This window comes from Manis pentadactyla, chromosome 11 (genome assembly GCF_030020395.1).
Source record: "Manis pentadactyla isolate mManPen7 chromosome 11, mManPen7.hap1, whole genome shotgun sequence".
NCBI classification, from domain to species: domain Eukaryota; kingdom Metazoa; phylum Chordata; class Mammalia; order Pholidota; family Manidae; genus Manis; species Manis pentadactyla.
In genome coordinates this window covers 1,164,981-1,187,146 of record NC_080029.1, presented here as the reverse complement: position 1 = coordinate 1,187,146, position 22,166 = coordinate 1,164,981, and the positions used below count along the sequence as shown (strand labels likewise).

Below are 22,166 nucleotides of genomic sequence, written 5' to 3'. Positions count from 1 at the left end.
AAGGCTGGAGCCGGCAGCGGCCAGACCTCATTCAAAGGTAAGGGGCCATGCTGAATGGCCCAGTCTGCCAGCTCCGGTACTCAGGGAGCCCCATTTGATGGGGAGGCAGGGTTGCTCCCTGGCAACCGGGGCTGAGCACTGGCGGCCTACAGCCAGGCCTGCCTTTTCACACAGGCCAGTGGGCGGTGCCACCTGCATTCTCCAGAACGGGGGCCTAGCTGCCTCCGTTTCCTAGCCTCCCCTGCAGCGAGGTGCAGGCATGTGACTGAGTCCCATGCCACGGGACTGTAAGTGCACGTGCCCTTGTGGGACTCCAGGGTGCCTCCTCTGGATGCCTCTTATGCTCTTCTAGGAACACAGAGGTAACAGCTGAGCTCCAGCAGCCACTGTGGGACCCTCAGGCTGCTGGTCAGCCCTAGGAACTGGGAGCTGAGAACTGCAGGGACCTGGCTGCCAGTGGCTGTGGGGCCGACACCAATTTTAGGCCGGCAGCCCCTGAGCCTGGTTTGTGTGAAAGAGAAATAAACAGTCTTGTCAAGCCATGACTCCTTGGGTCCACGGTCTGCATCAAGCCCAGCCATGATACCCAGGCCTCTGACGGTGGAGTCCACCTGTGGTCAGCCGGAGAGGAGGGGGTTCTCTGGAGGGTAAAGCTCTCAGCCCCACCGCTGACGGGCTTAGCCAGCCCCGGTGTCTGTCAGGATGCGGGGGGGTTACTCAGGACTCAGAGGAAGTGGCCAGAAGGGAAGCGGCAAGCTGCAGAGGGGAGGCAGTAGGCGGGCTGGGGCAGCTAGCTGGAGCAGGGGCAGCTGGGGCCAAGATGGACGTTCAGGTGGGACCCCCCAGAGGTAAGTGCCAGTGAGGCCAGGGCCTGGTAGGAGAGCCAGGCCCTGCCCTGGGAAGGGGGTTGCCAGCCGCCACCGCAGGGCCCCAGGCCGCCAGCAACCCCAGACCTAGAGGGTAACAGAGCCTCTAGCGCAGCCAGGACCACCAGGGCCTCGGGGTCTCCTGGTGAGGCGAGAGCAGGCCCTTGGTCCCAGCCCAGGCTGGGCAGCTGCCCCCTTCACCCTGCAGAGCAGGAAGTCCCACACCTTTGGTCATGACCTCTGGTGCGGGCCGTGTCCCACGGCAGCCCACCACAGGCTGGGGTGCTCAGAGCTGCCCCCAAGGGTCTTGGCCTGCCAGTGTCCTGAGACGCCAGCGCAGATGGGCCAGCCTCCCCAGGCGCCAGCACGGTTCCCCATGGCCAGGAGGAGATTCCCATTCTGGGGATCGGCAGCCTGGGAGGTGCCTTGGGGGCAGGACTGCACTCTGACCAGCCTGTCTGCCCAGACATTTGGTCGACAGAGACCCTCTTCCCGGGTGGTTTGGGGTGGGCAGCAGCCCCTCAAGGCTTTCTGTCCCTGGTGCCCCCCTCACCTAGCCCCCAGCCTCTCCTGAGAGTCAGTGAAGAGGGTCTGATACCCCTGTTCACCACAGAGGTCTGCCAGTGAGCCCTGAGCCCTCCCTGGGGGTGGCAGGGAGGGAGCAGGACCCCTGAGCTCAGCTCTGCCAAGTTTTGGGAGCACCCTTGAGACCTTGGCTGGGGGTGGGGGTAGGGGGTCCCTGGCTCCTTTCTAGGGGACTCCATGGCAGGGTGGGGTGCCATGCCTTGGGGACCCTGCCCAGCCCCTTCTCTTGTTCTGGTTTCTGGGGCCCCCACCGACCTGTAACGGCCTGGCTTGGGGCAGACACAGCCCCCAGGCCTGGTGCCTATGGCCATTCGTCCCCGTGCTGAGGCAGGCCCTCAGTCCTGTGGGAGGGCAGCCCTGCACAGACCCCAGAGGCCTGGAGGCCGAGCCAGCTGCCCCTGGTCTGACCTGTGGTGGCACTGGGGCCTGTGCTGAGGGCCTGCCTCTGGAGGCCCCATGCCTGGCCAGCTCCACCCACAGGCATGTGGTGTGGCCCCAGGCCCCCGCCCAACCAAGGCAAGGACCTCTCAGTCAGAGGTTGGCTGTGTATAACCCTTCTCCACCCTCCAGGGAGGGCGAACTGAACTCAGGAGCACCTGCTCATGGTGGCATTCAAGGCGCAGCAGGGAGGGGCCCACCTCCAGTGGGGACAGGTCCTCCGTTCCGATGGCTGCAGACTCCTGCTGCTGAGGGAAAGGCCCCAAAAGGAACGTGGGGCCCCGACTCAGCCCACACGGGGCCTCTCGCCCTCTCTGTGCCATGCTTTCCTGGCTGGGACAGGGGTGCTGCCTGGCTCCCAGGAGGGGGCTGTGCAGGGAAGGGAAGCGGCTAGCTACAGGCAGGAGCAAAAGCAGAAATGGCGCTTAGGCTAGTTGCCGTTGTGGTTGAAACAAGGAACTAAGATTCAGACACCCAGACACCCAGCAAGAGGGGAAACACAGCCAGGGGCAGGCGCCTAGGCACACACGCACACGCACACGCACAGAAGCGGGGGCTCGGTCAGCTTCGGGCTCCACATGGAGGCCGCCTGCAGCAGAGTCCAAGGGCTGGCCTCTCACCCAGGGCCCCGCCGTGCACAGGGGTATGGAGGCGTCTGGGAGTTTGAGCAGGTGTCCCTAGGGGCCCCCAGCTGCCTGGGCACGGTGGGGCTGCTCCAGCCGGGCGAAGCTGTGGTTGATGCCCAGTCACCCTGTGCAGGTGCCGAGAGCTTTGCAGAGAACATCGGTGGCCGCTGTGTGGCCCTACTGTACGCCACCCCACAGCCCACAGGAGAGAGAGGCCAGCATGGTAGGACTGGGGTCCCAGAGGAGGAGGCTCAGCAGGTTCACAGAGCGCCTGGGCCAGAAAGCCAGCCAAGGGGGAGACTCGGGGGCACCCTGCCCAGTGGGCTGTTGGCACCTGCCCACGTCCCTCTGTCCTGGGGGAACTGAGAGTCGCCACATGGCCGCGGTGTCACCGAGCAGGCCCAGGCCTCCTGGTCCCTAACACAGCGGGCTTGTGCCCTGTTCAGCCCTTGCCCCTGTGGCCCCACCCAGCTGCAGCCTGGCCCTCCCTGGCAGCCGGGGACAGTCTCCACACTTGAGGGGCCGTCTCGGCCCACCTGGAAGAACGGCACGGCACGTCCCCTGGGGACCCCAGCGTGACACCCTTCCCCAGTTGCAGGTGCTGGGAAGGCTGGCCCTGCTGTGGCTTGGCACTGCAGCTCTCACGTACCTCCTGTGGCAAGCGCACCCTCCTTCCACCTGGGCCCAGACACGCGCTGCAGTGCGGCCCACCAGGCCCGGGGCCCGTGGCACTAGACCGGCCTGGGAGCCCCTGCTGGGGAAGGCCAGGCAGCAGCTGCCAAAGGACTCCTGCCGGTGAGTGAGGCTGGGGGTCTGCAGGGGAGCGGGCGATGCTGCCCAGACGGATAGGCGTTGCCCTCCACCAGCTCCTCTGGGAGATGCTGCTTTCTGAAGGCAGGGGGAGCCTGTGGGGGCCGAACTGGGTAGACTGGTGGGGGTGGGGAATGGGGGGGGCTGCCCCCCAGGGGCTCCGACAGGCTGTGAGCCCGGTCTTACCTGGGCTGAGGCCTGCACCTTCTCAGCCCTTCCTGCCCCATACGGGAGTCCTGGAGTGCCCTGCAGACATGCCCTGGGGCGGGGGTGGGTGCCCACGGGTGGGCGCCCACCCATTCCTGGTCAGCTCTGGCCGCCTCCCCCCCGAGGGCAGTGCCCTGGACTGCAGTGGGACCTGGGCCCCAAACCTGCCCCGCTCCTGGCCCCCCTCAAGCACTGCTCCTGCCCTGTCTGGTGGGCTGTCCCCTCCGGGTACCCTTGGCCTCAGCTTGGGCTCCGGGGCCGCACTGGCAGTGGCCTCTCCAGCTTGGCCAGTGGAGACAGAAGGGGACCCAAGGTGACTGGCGGCTCATGCTCGGGCCCCTGGCCCTCTCCACAGGCTTGTCCTTGTCAAGAGCATCCCCCAGGACCTGCCGTTCGCTGCCGGAAGCCCTTCTCTCCTTCCCCTGGCCCAGGCCTGGCCGCAGCTGCTGAACGCCGCCCGGGAGAGCATCCACATGGCCTCCTTCTACTGGTCCCTCACGGGGCCCGACATTGGAGTCAACGACTCGTCTTCCCGGCTGGTGTGCCCCGGGCCCCGCTGCCGAATCAGGCCGCAGGCTGTCCCCCCTGGCCCAGTGCTGGGCACACAGCAAGTCGGGGTGCACCTCCTCTGACCCAAGCTATGGGCAGTCCAGGGTGACCTCCTGGGGAATGTCTGGGTCCTGCATAGTTGGCAGGGGCTGGGGGCAGAGACCAGCCTGGGGGCATGCCTCACAGCTGGCCTGGCTTTGCAGGGAGAGGCCCTTCTTCAGAAACTGCAGCAGCTGCTGGCCAGGAACATTTCTCTGGCTGTGGCCACCAGCAGCCCAGCGCCGGCCAGGAAGTCCACAGACCTGCAGGTCCTGGCAGCCCAAGGTAGGCACCTGCCCGTCCTGGGTCTTCTGACCTAGCGTGGGCTGACCTGCTGGCGCCACGGGATGAGACCAAGGACAGCAGAGCTGCCTCGGGGGAGGCCGGGAGCTCAGAAGGCCAGAGTGGCCCGTGCCTTTCAGTCAGCCCCACCCAGGGCAGGGCCGGTCCGAGGAGCCCAGGTGCCATTCCCTGGGGCAGAGCACAGCGCGCCTCGGCCCCTCTGAGCCCGGCTGCTTTGACCTGCAGGTGGGGGCTCAGGCTGGGGGCTCGGCCGGGGGGCAGGAGGCAAGGGGCGCTGTCCCATAGCCCTGGGCCCTGGGCTGGCTGCCTGGAGGATCCTGGGCCCGTGGGTGCCTGTTTTCCCACCTATAACATGGGGACGATGGTAGCATCAACTGTGGAGGACAGCTAACAGGAAGGGGCCAGGAACCAGGCTCTCCATGGAGTTGCCCCTTAACAAGGGCTAGGTCACTGTCTCCCTGAACCCCCGGCCAGGTGCCCAGGTGCGGTACGTGCCAATGACGCAGCTCACTGGGGGTGTTCTGCACTCCAAATTCTGGATCGTGGATGGGAGGCACATCTACCTGGGCAGTGCCAACATGGACTGGCGGTCCCTGACACAGGTGAGTCCCAGAGCCCAGGGAGGGGAGAGCCGCCACTCCGGGGCTTTGCCCGAGGCCCCAGGCAGCCGCCATCACCCTGGGCAGTATAGCCACATCTGTCATGTGGCCCCATAGCGGAAGCGATGGGAGTCACTGATTCCACCCACCGTGGGCTACCACCCAGCCGCAGGGAGCATGTTCCAGTCACTTCACCCAGGGAGGCACGCAGACCGCCAAGCACGGTCCTGTTTAGGAAAAGCAACACATTAAAACACTGTCAGAAAACGATGGCGAAAAGGGATAGCGGCTGTCCCTTGGCAGTGAAGAACGATTTTTTTCTTCTTTGTGTTTTTGCGCATTTGCTCTTTTTTTGGTAATTAACATGTACTTCTTTGATCGTTGGAAACGTGTTCAAGACAGGGACTCCCTGGGCGCCGCACGCGCAGCTCCCCCAGCACCCTGTCTGTTACGGGGCCTGCAGAGAGGCTGCCCCGTGCTGGCCGCCAGCGTGGGGCTGCTTCCTGCCGGTGTCCCTCGCCTGGGGGCCTGCAGAGCCCCACCGAGGGCCCCCCAGCAGCCACTGCCCTTCCCTGCAGGTGACAGAGCTGGGCGCTGTCATCTACAACTGCAGCCACCTGGCCCAGGACCTGGACAAGACATTCCAGACCTACTGGGTGCTGGGGGCACCAAAGGCTGTCCTCCCCAAGCCCTGGCCTCAGAACTTCTCCTCCCACATCAACCACTTCCACCCCTTCCAGGGCCGATTTGACAGGGTGCCCACCACTGCCTACTTCTCGGTAAGAGGGGTCACGAGGCTGTCACAGCCCCCTGGCTGCCAAGATCCATGGGGGGCCCTGCTCCATACCACAGCGCCTGCTGGGTCCTCAGGTTGGGGAGCCAGTGCCGTGGACAGGGCTGCGGTCTGCGGGGGCGAGGGGCAGGCTGCTGTCGGCAGGCCCAGCCCCAGGAAAGGATGCCAGCCATTGCTATCCATGGGAGACAGGTGGCCTGGGAGGCGGCGGGGCACCCTGTGGCCCTGGGGCTCCCGAAGCACACTGTTTGGTGGAGTCAAAAGGCTCTGGCTTCCGACTGCAGAGGGTGGGGAGAACCAGCCCCTCGGTGACTGACTCTGTCACTCTCTGTGGGAGGAAGACTGAGGTGTGGGCCGAGCCATTCGTGCAAACCTGCAGATGCCGTTACGTCAAGGAGCAATGGCTGGGAACAGTGGACACCCAGTGTCAGAGCCCCAGCACCTTCCTAGACATGGGGCCCCCAAGCAGGCCCAGAACCTTCCCTGTGCAAGGTGCTGTCTTTACAGGAATTCAGGGGGGCCTGGAGCCCAGGACAGTCGGCTGCTCCCAGGCCTTCCCACCAAGACTTGGGGCCAACCTGAGGCTCCTGAGAGCCTCTTGAGACCCTCCCTTCCCTCGACCCCTCCAGGCAGCACCTCCTGTCTGCCTGCTGGTTCCCAAGTGCAGGAGGGTGGGTGCATGGTCGGGATGAAGTGGACGGAAACGGGGCGGCAGTACCCCCGGGGCCTCTCTCCCCTGCAGGCCTCGCCACCAGTGCTCTGCCCCCACGGCCGCACCCAGGACCTGGACGCGCTCCTGGCAGTGATCAGAGGAGCCCAGGCGTTCATCTATGCCACGGTGATGGAGTACTTCCCCACCACACGCTTCAGCCGCCCCACCAGGTGGGAGCCAGGCAGCCGCCCAAGGGCAGTTCCCGCAGCCTCCCCTCCCACCAGCGCCCTGGCCCCGAGGACCGACGCCCTCCCCTCTGCAGGTACTGGCCAGTGCTGGACACAGCGCTGCGGGCAGCAGCTGTGGACAGGGGCGTGCACTTGCGCCTGCTGGTCAGCTGCTGGCTCAACACGGACCCCAGCATGTTCCCCTACCTGCGGTCCCTGCAGGCCCTCAGCAACCCTGCAGCCCACGTCTCAGTGGACGTGGTAAGCACCTGCTCCTGGGGCCGGGCTGGGTGGGGCCAGGTGGCCCTCCTCCCTCCTGACACCCCTCTGCTCCCCAAGAAAGTCTTCATTGTGCCAGTGAGGAACCACTCCAACATCCCGTTCAGCAGAGTGAGCCACAGCAAATTCATGGTCACCGAGAGGGCGGCCTACATAGGTGGGTGGGGGGCGGCCTGCAGGGGTGGGCTCGGGCCTGGCGGCGCGGGGCCCTGGCATCTCTGAGGGGGGCCATGGGAGTGGGTGTGACAGAGGCTCCTCGCCCCACAGGGTGGATGCATCCCCAGGCACTGGCCGGGCCCGGGCACTGAAGGGGACGCTCTCATGTGTGGCTCAGAGGGGTCAGGGTCTCCAGTGGGGTTCTAAGACCGGGCCAGCAGCCCGCTGTCACCTGGCTCCATGGGGCACACAGGAAAATCTGAAGCGCCGATCCCTGGGAAGGCCGAGTCGGGCCGCCTGTCCAGGCCAACGAGTGCAGAGTTCCACCTGTGATGTGCTGGCTGGCCCTCCTGGGGCTGCAGGGGCGCCCCTGACCTGTGAACCTGCGCAGAAGCATCTCCCACCCACATCCTGGCGGGCACCTCCAACTGGTCCGAAAATTACTTCAGCAGCACCTCGGGGGTGGGCCCGGTGCTCAGCCAGGGGGCCCCCAGCACCCAGCCAGGGCCACCCACCGCGCAGGAGCGGCTGCGCCAGCTCTTAGAGCGAGACTGGAACTCCCGCTATGCTGTGCGCTCTGACAGGCAGGCCCAGGGGCAGGACTGCGTCTGGCAGGACTGAGGCCCGGACCAGAACCCCGTGGCGGGCTCTGCTCCCATCCAACCACCTCGCCCTCCACACTGGGGCACCAAGCAGCTCCATCCCCCTGAGCCCTGGTCAGGGCAGGACTCCCCAGGTGCAAACTGTTTGCTGTCCAAATCCAGCCCTCTTAAACCCCACCTGCAGGGAGCCTTCCAGGATGCTCCTCCCTGACTCCCTCTGTCTAGCCTTCAAAAAGGGCCTTTAGAATATATTTGCCTCTGTGCCTCCCTGCCTCTCGTGAGTCCAGCGTGGGGCTTCTCCCCCTCCTCCTTGGTACCAGGCTGTTGTTCAGCTCCCTGAACCCTGTGAAGGCCCTGTGTCTACATGGCCCCTGGGTCAGGCCACGCCACGTCTCTGCACTGGGACCCCTGAGGCTTTTCTGTGCTGTTTTGTAGGAACCCAGGGGCAGGAGCAGGGGCAGTGAGGGGCACCCGGTGGGGGCGGGGCCTGGAGTGGGGAGTGGGCCCAGGGCTGCTGCATGGCACCAGGGGCAGCGTGGTGGCTGGCCCTGGTGTGCAGGGGGCTGGGACTGTGTGGGTAGAGTCCTTAGGATCAGGTTGAGGTGGCTGGAGGCGTGGCAACACCATGCTGGGTTGGTGTGCATACAGCCCCTTCTCTGAATCCACCCTGTCCTGGGACCCGCCTGGGTACCTGCTCTGCAGACGCAGCGCCTGAATCTTGGTTCAGTGACTCGCTCTGGCCCCTCTGCTGGAAGTGCCTGATCGGAAGCCTCTGTCATCTCCTGGTTCTGAGCAGGGCACCAGAGCCTACCTGCCCTGCTCTGGAGTCTGGGGCTGGCTCAGTGGTCCAAGGGACCTGGCCCTACAGAGGCCAGGCAAGTGGACACCAGGCTCCTGCCCCCATCTCGGTGCCCTTTCCCCACCTCCCCTAGTCCTCTCTGCCCAGGGAGTGCAGGCTGGGTCGGTGCTGGGCACCTAGACATTGGCATCCTTGCCAGTGGACACGGCCCTCTGAGCCCAGCTGGCCTCCCTGCCAGGCCTTGTGAGGGTCTGAACGGGGGGGCCGTGGGTCTGTGAGTGTCCAGGCCTCTGGGAGCTGGTCTGGGAGCTGCACTTGACCAAGCCAAGCACTGGTGGCAGCTGGGGCAGCTCCCCCAGCCCTGTGCCCCATTCATGCACTGCAAGGCAATAGCCCCCCAGAAGCAGGCGGCCCCCAGACCTGCTCTGCCCTCTAAGGCTTGCTGTCTTGTTCTTGGGGCAACTGCATGTGTCCTGAGGCACTCAGCCAGCTCCCCACCACAAGGCTGGTCCACCACGGACCAGGAGGACTCTGTTCCAGGCCACAGTGGGACAACAGGTACAGGCCACAGTGACTGTCCCAGGCCTGGCTGGCGGAGGCTGCTTCTCACACTCTGGGTCTGGCGGCCACACCTTAGTGGCTGCCTCGAAGTTCCTGCTCCAAAGCAGACCCCCACAGGACACCCAGTTTGATGAGGCTTGAGAGACCCTGGGGAGTATGGGGCCCCCTGGGCTGCAGTGGACAGGCTCTCACATGGCCCCCAGGCCCCACACCCTGGGGTGGTCTCCTCCCCCTGAGGGTGGGCGAGACTTGTCCTTGCTTACAACAAATGAAATGCATGGAGGGGGTGGGATGTCCCGTCCAGGAATACCTAAGAGTGCCAGCGTCTTGCTAGGAGTCTGGCCTTTGCTGGCTCGCTGCAGCCAGCTCCTAGGCTGTGGGCTGCCCCGCGGAGAGGCCCCCATGGCAGGGCGCAGAGATTGCCCAGCAAGAAACAGAGGCTGCTGATCATTCAGCCTGCAAGAAATTGAACACTGCCGCAGCTGCGTGTTGGAAGTGGCTTCTTCCCCAGTTGGGTCTGCAGATGAGATCACAGCCTGGCCTGCCCCTGGATGGCAGCCCTGTGGGCCCCTGAGCAGAGGCCCTGGCTAAGCTGCACGTGGACTGCTGACCCTCAGAAACTGAGAGATTGTAACCGTGTGCTGTTTCCAGCTGCTAACTTGTGTTATCGTTACACAGCATGGACAGCCCGGACCCAGGAGGTTCAGGCCCTGGGGAGGCTCTGCCGCTCGGTGGGTCCCCACGGGACGGGACTGCTGCCTTCTGGCCACTGGCGCCAAGGCCGTGATCCCGGGTTCAGAGGTGGACAGAACCCCACAGAACCAGGAGATAGCCACTGGTGTTCCCAGAGCACCGCGCCCACCATGTCCACCTGACACACAGGGAGAGGCGGGGGCCAGCCTGGGAGGGTGACGGCCTCTCTTGACTGCAAGAAAAAGGCCCCACTGTCTCCTTCCCCCTGCTCCACTCCAGGGCCACTCAGGGGCCTTCTGCACTTAATAGAGGATTCCACATCCCCTAACTTGGCGACCTTCCCAGCCAGCCCCAGGGACAGACATGGCCTGCTGCAGTGGCATGGGGACGGCCTCGGCCTGTCCTCCCCACCCCCGCTCCTGCCCCTTGGCCACCACCCTTCCAGGCCCTCTCAGGGCAGCACCAGGGCAGGCCGCCTCGGGCAGCAGGCCACCTCCCATGCCCACAGCCTCCAGGGGGCCCTGCTGGCCCTCCTGCCCCACAGTCCTGAGGGCAGCCACCGCTCTCCGTGGCTGGAGGTTCCTGTCCCCCGGGAGCCGGGGGCATCCGAGGGTGGCTGTGAGCAGGAGCTCTGACCACTGAGAGGGTGCAGGAGCCCCGGTGAACTGACCTGCTTCTCCACGTGGATTAGCTTCCTGCAGGCTGGGATGCAGGTTGCTGCGCCAGGAAGCGCCTGAGACGGGCCCTGTAGTGGCCCAATGAGCCAGCTCACCTCTGGGCCAGGGATCTCTCCATGCGCCCCTGCCCTGTGCGTGGCCGCCTGTCCTCGCACTGCCTCTGTCTATGCCACCAGCCATACCCGGCCTTGTCCCTTGGCCTCACAGCTGCTGGCCCAGCGGAGGTTCCATGCACACAAACGGGTAAGTGGACAACCACGCTAAGAGTCCCCCGCCACTGTGTGTTCCTGAGCAACCCAGAGATGAGGGCCTGGAGTGGGTGGGGAGAGGGCAAGGTGCAGGTGAGCCTGACCGGAACAAGAGGCCCACGGACACTGTGCGGTGTGTGGTTTCTTTATTGCACGGCCGCCCAGGTGGGCAGCAGATCCCATCTGGGCCTGGCTGCCTTGTGTACACCAAGGGGCTCAGGGCAGGGCTGGCAAGGCAGAGGGGCATCAGCGGACAGCGGCAGGTGGTGGGCACATAGGGACACCACAGGTGCCACCCTTCTGCCAGCACGTGCATGTCATGACACAAGGCATTGCGGAGCTCGCCAGGTGAGACCGTCAGCAAGGAGCAAGCACAGCGCGAGGGAGCAGGGGAGGTCCTCCTGGGGTGTGCCAGACACGGGGAGCCCGCTCACCGGGGAGCACCGTGGGGCAGTATGCACAGAAGCCACGCGCCCCGCCTCTGGCCCCTTCTGCAGAGGAGCAGACCGGCTCTGCGGGCTCGGCAGCCGCCCCGGGAAACGCCCTCTCCAGCACCCTGTCACGGGTGCTGTGGCCCTGTGGGTGCTGGTGTCTTGCAGGGGCCAGGTGGTTGCACTTGCTTCCAAAGCTCTGGGGGAGCGGGGGCTGAGGTGGGACGTGGGGTGGCCGCCCGCTGTTCTCGGGCCCTGTGAAGCGGTGTAGACACACGTTGTCAGGAGGCGTGCTCTGTGCACGTCATGGCTCTGCCTTCAGACTTCATTTGTGTGGCTGTCCTCTGCCAAAAAGTGACCCTCCGGCCCGCACTCGGTCACGGGCCTCGGCACAGGATCCCCGCGGGCCTTGCTGTGCTCTTCCAGCAGCACGAGCTCGGTTCTTCCAGGATGTCAGCACCGCGCTGGAGCTGGCGTGGGGCCCGCGGCCTCTGCGCGCCTCCCGTCGTCCTCTTCAAGGGGGAAGCTGTCGTGGGCATCGAAGAAGGTGGCTGCTTCCTCTTGGAGTTTCTGCTCCGCCAGCCTCGCCTCATCTTCGGCATGCGCGCTCTTCTTGGTGGGCGAAGAGAACCCTAGTTTCGGAAAGCGAAACCAGCCCGTCTTCTCCGGCCTGGGCGGCGGCCCCGCCTCTGGCCTTTGGAGTGTGTCTTCGGACTCGGCGCTTTTCTCGTCCACAGAGGAAGAAAACCCAATGTTTGGGAGCCAGAGCCGGAACAGACCGGAACCCTTTCTGCTTTCGGGTTCTGCTCCTGGAGCCCTGCCCTCTTCAGCCGGGGCCGCCTCTTGGCTGTCTTCAGGGGGAAATTCAAGGATTTCCGCAGGCTCCTCGTCCGAACAGCTGTCTGCAAACTGGTGGCCAGAGCAAACTTCAACCACACATGTTTGCAGTCCAGGCACGGTGACACTGGAAGACATCATTTCAAATGGCTCTCCGGTGTCAGACTGAAGATCTCCAGAAGCGGGGTCCGCTCCTGGGGCGGCACGTGCAGGAGCCTCTTGCAAAGCCTGCCTCAGCCGGGAGTCTGGGGTCCCCACACGCGCTCCAGCCCGAGGCAGGGCCTCTGGGATCTTCACCTTTAACAAGGAGAATCCATAGGCAGGTGTCTGCACCTCAGATGCTGGGATCTCAGATTCCCGTACAACCTGCGTGGAGAATGCCCGGGGATCCGCTACGCCGGCAAACTCAGCCGTCACCCTGCTGCACATGGCGCCCCCCTGGCTCTCTGCCGGGGCTCCCTGGATGTGCACTCTGACCTTAGAAATGGGGGAAGCTTCTGAGGAGAGGCCAGGGACCACAGGCCGCTCCCTGGGCCCCCCGGCGCCTGCCTTCAGGATGCTGGCATCCCAGACTCCAGGGCTCTCCCTCTGCAGGGCCATGCCAAGGCTGCTGTCTGGGCACTGGATTTCTCTCACAGCAGGGATGAAAATGTCAGCCTCAGAGCCGGGGACAGGGTAGGTGAGCCTTGGCACCTTTAACCTGGGGAACCTGACGGTCAGCACCGAATCTTCCCAGAGCTGACTCGTGGTCACTACGGAAATCTGGGATGGCACATCGGTTGTCGACACCTTCAGTTTAAGGGGTCCCTCGGGGTGGGAAGACCACTCCCCTGCCCCCTTCTCCCCCCTGGAAAGGTCCTGTCCTGCTGGCCCGGGAGGAACTGCCCTGCCTGCTTCTCGGGGAAGACGGTAAGATTCTGGGAGTCTCCTCTGGGGAACCTGAAGGGGAAGGGGGCCCTCGCCCGGGCAGACCCCAGCCTCAAAAGTGCTAGGGTCAGAGGCGGACACCCTGGCAGGAGGGAGATGCAGCTTCGAGCTTCTGCTGTCAAGACTGTGCCTTAGAACATCTGCGTGGGACGTGCTCTCAGCAGCAGCCACGCCCACATCAGCCTCTGGGGACTGTAGGGACACGGTCACCTCTGGCCCAGGAATGTGGGTGTCCTGCCTCCTGACTCCTTCCCTAGGTGAGCCGGCAGCAGGTGCACACAGCAGACCCCTGGGGCCCCCAGCCCCGCCTCTCTCCTCGGAGGAGTGCCGGGCACTGGGCAGGTGGAGCGTGGGCATCCTGTGCCAGCTCTCTTGAGACCCTGCCAGCACAGCCCACTCTGGGCTTCCCTCTGCTGGGCCTTCACCATCTGCCATTCTGCAGGATGGTGGCAGGGGGTCTTCTGTGGAGGGGGCTGTGGCCTCCCCACAAGGCTGGCAGGCTGAGCTGTCCCCAGACCCATGCCCTGTGCCACCATCTCCGAATGACAGGCCATGTTTGGGAAAAGGAAGGTCACCCTCGCAGGGTCCAAGGGTGGGCGTGGCAAGGCCCAGCCTGGGAACATGGACCCAAGGCAGCTGGGGATTCACGCCTGCTGTGTCTGAGGGGACAGCAGTAGCACTAGTGTCCCCACCACCCTTGCCGCTGCTGGTTCCTGTGGCTGGAGACTCAGTCTTTCCTGGGGGACTGGACAGGGAAGAGTCAGGGTCTGTGTGCAGCAGCCCGGCCCCTCTCCGAGGAACCCCCGTGCTGGGGAGTGGGGGCTCCAGCCCGGCAAAGCCAGGGGTGAGGACCACTCCTTTCTCTGCATCCTTTTCAGGAGTCACATCTGGAGGTGCGTCCATCTGTGCAGCATGAACACCAGCTGGGACGTCTGATGGGACCGCGTCTACAACCAGGCTGATCTCTACACCCCCCAGGCTGCCAACAGGGTCCTCTCTGGACCCTGCCCCCTTCTTCGGGGATGACCTGAAGGATGGAAGCTCGAGCTTTGGCGTTTTCAGGGAACTGCCTTTCCCTTTGCAGGGGGCATCTGCAGCTGGAGCGGCCCCTGAAGCCACGGCTGATGTCCCCACAGTGCCCGACAGCCCCTCTGTCCCTGTGGACACAGAGACACCTGCAGACGGCAGCAGGAACACTGCGGCTTCCCCAGCCGATGGGTCCGGTCGGCGCACGGGGCTTGGAGGAGACGGTGCGAGGGCACGTTCTGTGCAAGCAGGCTGCGCCTCAGCAATGCCAGCTCTTGGGACTGAAAACACGAACCTCGGCCGACGAAACATAGGAAAAGTCACTTGAACACAAGATGTGGGAAATGGTGAATCTGTTGGGCCAGTCCCACTGTCCACCTGGGACAAGAGAACGCTCGTGAAGGCGGGGTACACTGGAGTACCTTGCAGGCTGGGCCAGGGAGCGTCCCCCTGTGACACAGATGGGGATGCCAGAGGCACCTCCAGGGGTACGGCAGATCTGGGGACAGTCACCTCTCCCTCCATGATGTGCAAATCCACACTGGGACCCTTGATGTCCACGCTGGGGGCCTTGACGTCCACCTCGGGCATCTTGGTGCTGGGCATCTGCACCTTGGGCAGGTGGGCCTTGATCCGGGCCCCTTCCACTTTGCCCTTCAGCTCGGATACCGTTACCTCGGCCACGGGGAGGGCCACCTCCAGCTCTCCCCCAGGCAGGTGCACATCAGCCGACGGCAGTTGGACGCTGCACTCTGGGGCCTGGGTCTCTCCTCCCAGGGAGGGCCGGGTCGCCTCCACTGTGACCTTGGGCACAGGCACATCCACTGAGGTTTCCAAATCCTTGCTTGGTGCAGACACGCCGAAGGACGGCATCTTGAACTTGGGCATTTTGAACTTGCTGTGTCTGGCAGACACCTCCTTGTCGCCCAGGGACAGGTCACCCAGCAGGTTGGCATCTGGCACCTCGATGTCCACCTCCATGCTGGGCACAACCTCCTCCACGTCGGGGATGGCCGCCTCCCCTTTTACGCCCTTCATGTCCAGCTTGGGCCCCTTGATGTCCACCCGGGGGCCCTTCAAGTCCACCTTGGGCATCTTGATGCTGGGCATCTGCAACTTGGGCAGGTGTCCTGTGCGTCCGGCTCCCACTGCCGCCTCCTGGAGCTCTCCCCCAGGCACAGGGCCCTCCGGGAGCTTCGGGGCCACCTTGGCAGTCTTGTTGTCCAGGTCAGCAGATGGAAGCTCAATGGGGTGGTCACTGGACTTGACGTCAGCCTGGATGGAAGGCAGGCACACGTTGGCCTGGGCCTTTGGCAGGGACACGTCCATCGAGGCCTCCGTGGATGTGCTTGGCGCAGACATGCCAAAGGACGGCATCTTGAATTTGGGCATTTTGAACTTGCTGTCTCTCGCGGCCACCTCCTTGCTTGTCAAGGACAGTTCACCCTCCAGCTTGGCCCCTGGCACCTGGATGTCCACGTCCGGGCTGGGGACAGCCACTTCTCTCACATCCACGCTGGGGCCCTTGACATCCACACTGGGGCCCCTGATGTCCACCTTGGGCATCTTGGTGCTGGGCATCTGCACCTTGGGCAGGTGGCCCTTGATCCGGGCCCCTTCCACTTTGCCCTTCAGCTCGGATACCGTTACCTCGGCCACGGGGAGGGCCACCTCCAGCTCTCCCCCAGGCAGGTGCACATCAGCCGATGGCAGTTGGACGCTGCACTCTGGGGCCTGGGTCTCTCCTTCCAGGGAGGGCCGGGTCGCCTCCACTGCGACCTTGGGCACAGGCACATCCACTGAGGTTTCCAAATCCTTGCTTGGTGCAGACACGCCGAAGGACGGCATCTTGAACTTGGGCATTTTGAATTTGCTGTCTCTGACGGCCACCTCCTTGCTTGTCAGAGACAGATCATCCTCCAGCTTGGCACCCGGCACCTGGATGTCCACCTTGATGCTGGGCACAGCCACCTGCATGTCAGGGGATGCCACCTCTTTCTTCTTGCCTTTCACGTGCATGGTAGGGTCCTTGATGTCCACGCTGGGGGCCTTGACATCCACCTTGGGCATCTTGATGCTAGGCATCTGCACCTTGGGCAGGTGGGCCTTGATCTGGGCCCCTTCTACTTTGCCCTTCAGCTCGGATACCGTCACCTCGGCCCTGGGAAGAACCACCTCCAGCTCCCTTCCAGGCAGGTGTACACCAGCCAATGGCAACTGGATGCTACACTCTGGGGCCTGGAGCTCTCCTCTCAGGAAGGGTCGGGTGGCCTCCACTGTGACCTTGGGCACAGGCACGTCCACTGAGGTTTCCAAATCCTTGTTTGCTGCAGACATGCCAAAGGATGGCATCTTGAACTTGGGCATTTTGAACTTGCTGTCTCTGGTGGACACCTCCTTGTCTCCCAGGGACAGGTCACCCTCCAGCTTGGCACCTGGCACCTGGACTTCCACCTCCATGCTGGGTACGGCCACCTCCACATCGGGGATGGCCGGCTCCCCTTTAGCACCCTTAACATCCAGCTTGGGCCCCTTGATGTCCACCCGGGGGCCCTTCAAGTCCACCTTGGGCATCTTGATGCTGGGCATCTGCAACTTGGGCAGGTGTCCTGTGCGTCCGACTCCCGCTGCCACCTCCTGGAGCTCTCCCCCAGGCACGTGGCCCTCCGGGAGCTTCAGGACCACCTCAGCAGTCTTGACGTCCAGGTCGGCAGATGGGAGTCCAATTGGGAGGTCACTGGTGTTTATGTCGGCCTGGATGGAAGGCAGGCACACCTCGGCCTGGGCCTTTGGCAGGGACACGTCCACTGAGGCCTCTGTGGATGTGCTTGGCACAGACACGCCGAAGGATGGCATCTTAAACTTGGGCATTTTGAATTTGCTGTCTCTGACGGCCACCTCCTTGCTTGTCAGAGACAGGTCACCCTCCAGCTTGGCACCTGGCACCTGGATGTCCACGTCCGGGCTGGGGACAGCCACTTCTCTCACATCCACACTGGGGCCTTTGATATCTATGCTGGGGCTCTTGATGTCCACACTGGGCATCTTAATGCTGGGCATCTGCATCTTGGGCAGGTGGGCCTTGACCTGGGGCCCTTCCACCTTGTCCTTCAGCTCGTATGCTGTCACCTCAGCCCCGGGGAGGGCCACCTCCAGCTCTCCCCCAGGCAGGTGCACATCAGCTGATGGCAGATGGATGCTACACTCTGGGGCCTGGGTCTCTCCTCCCAGGGAGGGCCGGGTCGCCTCCACTGCGACCTTTGGCACAGGCACTTCCACTGAGGTTTCCAAATCCTTGCTTGGTGCAGACATGCCAAAAGATGGCATCTTAAACTTGGGCATTTTAAACTTGCTGTGTCTGGTGGACACCTCCTTATCTCCCAGGGACAGGTCGCCCTCCAGCTTGGCACCCGCCACCTGGATATCCATGTCCGGGCTGAGGAAAGCCACTTCTCCTCTCACGTCCATGATGGGGCCCTTGACGTCCACGCTGGAGCCCTTGATGTCCATGCTAGGGCGCTTGACATCCACCTCGGGCATCTTGGTGCTGGGCATCTGCACCTTGGGCAGGTGGGCCTTGATCCGGGCCCCTTCCACTTTGCCCTTCAGCTCGGATACCGTTACCTCGGCCACGGGGAGGGCCACCTCCAGCTCTCCCCCAGGCAGGTGCACATCAGCCGATGGCAGATGGACGCTGCACTCTGGGGCCTGGGTCTCTCCTTCCAGGGAGGGCCGGGTCACCTCCACTGCGACCTTGGGCACAGGCACGTCCACTGAGGTTTCCAAATCCTTGCTTGGCGCAGACATGCCAAAGGACGGCATCTTGAACTTGGGCATTTTGAACTTGCTGTGTCTGGCAGACACCTCCTTGTCTCCCAGGGACAGGTCGCCCTCCAACTTGGCACCTGGCACCTCGATGTCCACCTCCATGCTGGGCACAACCTCCTCCACGTCGGGGATGGCCGCCTCCCCTTTTACGCCCTTCATGTCCAGCTTGGGCCCCTTGATGTCCACCCGGGGGCCCTTCAAGTCCACCTTGGGCATCTTGATGCTGGGCATCTGCAACTTGGGCAGGTGTCCTGTGAGTCCAGCTCCCTCTGCCGCCTCCTGGAGCTCTCCCCCAGGCACAGGGCCCTCCGGGAGCTTCAGGGCCACCTCAGCGGTCTTGACATCCAGGTCGGCAGATGGGAGTCCAATTGGGAGGTCACTGGTGTTTATGTCGGCCTGGATGGAAGGCAGGCACAGCTCGGCCTGGGCCTTTGGCAGGGACACGTCCACTGAGGCCTCTGTGGATGTGCTTGGCACAGACACGCCGAAGGATGGCATCTTGAACTCGGGCATTTTGAATTTGCTGTCTCTGACGGCCACCTCCTTGCTTGTCAGAGACAGGTCACCCTCCAGCTTGGCACCCGGCACCTGGATGTCCACGTCCGGGCTGGGGACAGCCACTTCTCCTCTCACATCCACGCTGGGGCCTTTGATATCTACGCTGGGGCACTTGACATCCACGCTGGGGCCCTTGATGTCCACCTTGGGCATCTTGATGCTTGGCATGGGCACCTTGGGCAGGTGGGCCTTGATCCGGGCCCCTTCCACTTTGCCCTTCAGCTCGGATACCGTTACCTCAGCCACGGGGAGGGCCACCTCCAGCTCTCCCCCAGGCAGGTGCACATCAGCCGATGGCAGTTGGACGCTGCACTCTGGGGCCTGGAGCTCTCCTTCCAGGGAGGGCCGGGTCGCCTCCACTGCGACCTTGGGCACAGGCACTTCCACTGAGGTTTCCAAATCCTTGCTTGGTGCAGACACGCCGAAGGACGGCATCTTGAACTTGGGCATTTTGAACTTGCTGTCTCTGATGGCCACCTCCTTGCTTGTTAGAGACAGGTCACCCTCCACCTTGGCACCTGGCTCCTGGATGTCCACCTTGATGCTGGGCACGGCCACCTGCACATCAGGGGATGCCACTTCTCCGTTCTTGCCTTTCACATGCATGGTAGGGCCCTTGATGTCCATGCTGGGGGCCTTGACATCCACCTCAGGCATGGGCACCTTGGGCAGGTGGGCCTTGATCCGGGCCCCTTCTGCTTTGCCCTTCAGCTCGGACACCGTTACCTCAGCCACGGGGAGGGACACCTCCAGCTCTCCGCCAGGCAGGTGCACATCAGCTGACGGTAGACGGACGCTGCACTCTGGGGCCTGGACCTCTCCTCCCAGAAAGGGCCTGGGGGCCTCCACTGTGACCTTGGGCACAGGCACGTCCACTGAGGTTTCCAAATCCTTGCTTGGCGCAGACACGCCAAAGGACGGCATCTTGAACTTGGGCATTTTGAACTTGCTGTGTCTGGCGGACACCTCCTTGTCTCCCAGGGACAGGTCGCCCTCCAGCTTGGCACCTGGCACCTCGATGTCCACCTCCATGCTGGGCACGACCTCCTCCACGTCGGGGATGGCCGCCTCCCCTTTTACGCCCTTCATGTCCAGCTTGGGCCCCTTGATGTCCACCCGGGGACCCTTCAAGTCCACCTTGGGCATCTTGATGCTGGGCATCTGCAACTTGGGCAGGTGTCCTGTGCGTCCGGCTCCCACTGCCGCCTCCTGGAGCTCTCCCCCAGGCACAGGGCCCTCCGGGAGCTTCGGGGCCACCTTGGCAGTCTTGTTGTCCAGGTCGGCAGATGGAAGCTCAATGGGGTGGTCACTGGACTTGACGTCAGCCTGGATGGAAGGCAGGCACACGTTGGCCTGGGCCTTTGGCAGGGACACGTCCATCGAGGCCTCCGTGGATGTGCTTGGCGCAGACATGCCAAAGGACGGCATCTTGAATTTGGGCATTTTGAACTTGCTGTCTCTCGCGGCCACCTCCTTGCTTGTCAAGGACAGTTCACCCTCCAGCTTGGCCCCTGGCACCTGGATGTCCACGTCCGGGCTGGGGACAGCCACTTCTCTCACATCCACGCTGGGGCCCTTGACATCCACACTGGGGCCCCTGATGTCCACCTTGGGCATCTTGGTGCTGGGCATCTGCACCTTGGGCAGGTGGCCCTTGATCCGGGCCCCTTCTGCTTTGCCCTTCACCTCGGATACTGTCACCTTGGCCCCGGGAAGGACCACCTCCAGCTCTCCCCTGGGCAGGTGCACATCAGCCGATGGCAGTTGGACGCTGCACTCTGGGGCCTGGGTCTCTCCTCCCAGGGAGGGCCGGGTCGCCTCCACTGTGACCTTGGGCACAGGCACTTCCACTGAGGTTTCCAAATCCTTGCTTGGTGCAGACACGCCAAAGGACGGCATCTTGAACTTGGGCATTTTGAACTTGCTGTGTCTGGTGGACACCTCCTTGTCTCCCAGGGACAGGTCGCCCAGCAGGTTGGCATCTGGCACCTGGATGTCCACCTCAATGCTAGGAACGGCCACCTCCACATCAGGGATGGCCGGCTCCCCTTTAGCACCCTTAACATCCAGCTTGGGCCCCTTGATGTCCACCTGGGGGCCCTTCACGTCCACCTCGGGCATCTTGATGCTGGGCATCTGCAACTTGGGCAGGTGTTCTGTGTGTCCAGCTCCCGCTGCCGCCTCCTGGAGCTCTCCCCCGGGCACGGGCCCCTCCGGGAGCTTCAGGACCACCTCAGCGGTCTTGATGTCCAGGTCAGCCAATGGGAGCCCAGTGGGGAGGTCACTGGTGTTGACGTCGCCATGAATGGAAGGAAGGCACACCTCTGCCCGAGCCTTTGGCAGGGACACGTCCACCGAGGCCTCCGTGGATGTGCTTGGTGCAGACATGCCGAAGGATGGCATCTTGAACTTGGGCATTTTGAACTTGCTGTCCTTGGCGTCCTTCCCGTCTCCTGGGGTGGTATGCGTTTCCTTCCTGCCACTCTGTCCCTCTTCTCTTCGTGTCTGTCCTGGTTCTTGGACATCTGTGTCTCCTCCTTCTGCTGTGGGTCTTCTGCTCCCATCTGTGTGCGTGGCCATCTGCAGGGCTGGGCTTCCCTTTTCCATCTCCCGTCCCTGCACCACTCTCACCGCGGGTGCCCTTGGCTCCCTTCCTGGTGGCCACCCAAACGAGGGCATCTTGAACCTCAGCGTCTTCATCCTTCTGTCCCATCCCTCAGTGTCGTCGTCCCCAGCCTGGCTGTCCTCCTCGCCATCCTGCGTCCTGTCTCCTGCTCCTGCTTCCTTCTCTGGTGGTGGCCCCTGGGCTGTACTTCGGCCCCCCTGCCGGTCCGCTCCCCCATCTGCCTGCTCCCCCACCGTGTCTTTCCTCCCGGGGTGGCCCCTCCTCTGCTCCAGCTGGAGTGCCATCATTCCTCCTTCTGTGTCCAGTACTGTTTCTTTGGAAAATCCAAACTTGGGTGTTTTTAAAGTGGGTATTCGGACCTGGAACTCCGGTGGGCGGCTGTGTGTGCTGACCACGTCCGCGGCAGCCCCGGTCTCCAGGCCAGGCCCTCCTTCCCTGTGCGCCTGTCTGTCTTGCCCTGGGGCTGGGCCCGGCCCGGGCTTCCCCTGTGCCACCGTCTCCTCCTGGACCTTCCCCTCCTTGGTCTTCCTTGGGCCTCTGGGTGCCACCCTGCCCCCTGCCCCCAGGGAGTCCTCACTGGGCAGGCTGGGCTCTGTGCGCTGCTGCTCGCTTGGAGCCGCGGCCCCCTCCTCCGCCTCTGCCACCCTGTCCTCTCTGCGCGCAGTCCTGGCGTCCTCTCGGGCATCACCCCGGGTCCCTGCCTCCTCCAGGACCCCAGCCTGGGGCAGCCCACCCGGGGCCTCTCTTCCTGGTCGTCCCACTGGCACCAGACCCTTTCCCGAGCCCGCCCTGAATCTCAGGTTCAGGAACCGTCTCCGGGGCTGGTTGTCCGGCCCTGCCTTCAGCTCCTGCTCCTCTGCTGGGAGCTGGGCCTCAGTGTCTGTGTTTGTGGGGGATGCGTCAGGGCCGTCCTCCTGCTCACAGGCCTCTGAGGAGCTGTGTGACCTCCGGGGCCCTGGCCCATGCTTGGGCTTTATTGCTTGGAATTTGGGCCAGGACACCCTCTCGTTCTTGGGTCGCCTGCCTCTGCCTTCCCTGGGCTTGGAGATGAGGCTCTCTCGGTCTCCACCTCCTTCCAGCGCCGTGCTGGGCGTCTCTGTGTCACCGTCTGCAACAGCCTTGTCCTGAAACACAGGGAGAGCACGTGTGTGGGCACAGGGGCTGTGGGGGGTGGGGGCGGGGCCCGTCCTGGCCTGGGCTCTGGGCACAGGGAGGTGGGCTGGG

The 22,166-nt window shown here is 63.9% G+C and overlaps 2 protein-coding genes across 8 annotated transcripts in view; one reads left to right on the top strand and one right to left on the bottom strand.

Moving 5' to 3' along the window:
* The first annotated feature begins 1,649 nt into the window (after nt 1–1,649).
* Nucleotides 1,650–8,160, top strand: PLD4 (phospholipase D family member 4). Of its 2 annotated transcripts, none has more exons than XM_057488074.1 (10): nt 1,650–2,738; nt 3,108–3,310; nt 3,888–4,149; nt 4,285–4,405; nt 4,898–5,025; nt 5,601–5,801; nt 6,558–6,697; nt 6,790–6,955; nt 7,034–7,131; nt 7,549–8,160. In XM_057488074.1, exons 1-10 carry the CDS (start codon nt 2,628–2,630, stop codon nt 7,748–7,750), a joined length of 1,632 nt encoding a protein of 543 aa, XP_057344057.1. In that variant the 5' UTR covers nt 1,650–2,627; the 3' UTR covers nt 7,751–8,160. The 2 variants fall into 2 exon arrangements, with proteins under 2 accessions (XP_057344057.1, XP_057344058.1); XM_057488075.1 differs by having other exon boundaries at nt 1,656–2,738; nt 3,888–4,071; nt 7,549–8,156.
* Nucleotides 8,161–10,757: 2,597 nt separating this feature from the next.
* AHNAK2 (AHNAK nucleoprotein 2) overlaps nt 10,758–22,166 on the bottom strand; it is a 32,796-nt gene continuing 21,387 nt past the window's right edge. For 2 of the 6 annotated variants that reach the window (XM_057488067.1, XM_057488066.1), the window contains exon 7: nt 10,759–22,066. In XM_057488067.1, coding sequence (XP_057344050.1) covers nt 11,594–22,066 — 10,473 coding nt within the window. In that variant the 3' untranslated portion in view covers nt 10,759–11,593. Of the gene's footprint in view, nt 22,067–22,166 lie in introns of all 6 variants that reach the window. The other 4 variants (XM_057488068.1, XM_057488069.1, XM_057488070.1 and 1 more) reach the window with 3 other exon arrangements.

What these genes read in the sequence shown, in the direction of transcription:
- PLD4 (XM_057488074.1), top strand. Translation starts at nt 2,628, where the DNA reads ATGCCCAGTCACCCTGTGCAGGTGCCGAGAGCTTTGCAGAGAACATCG. An exon ending in CGCTTCAGCCGCCCCACCAG is followed by an intron (nt 6,698 to 6,789) that starts GTGGGAGCCAGG and finishes TCCCCTCTGCAG; the next exon opens with GTACTGGCCAGTGCTGGACA. An exon ending in GAGAGGGCGGCCTACATAGG is followed by an intron (nt 7,132 to 7,548) that starts TGGGTGGGGGGC and finishes CATCCTGGCGGG; the next exon opens with CACCTCCAACTGGTCCGAAA.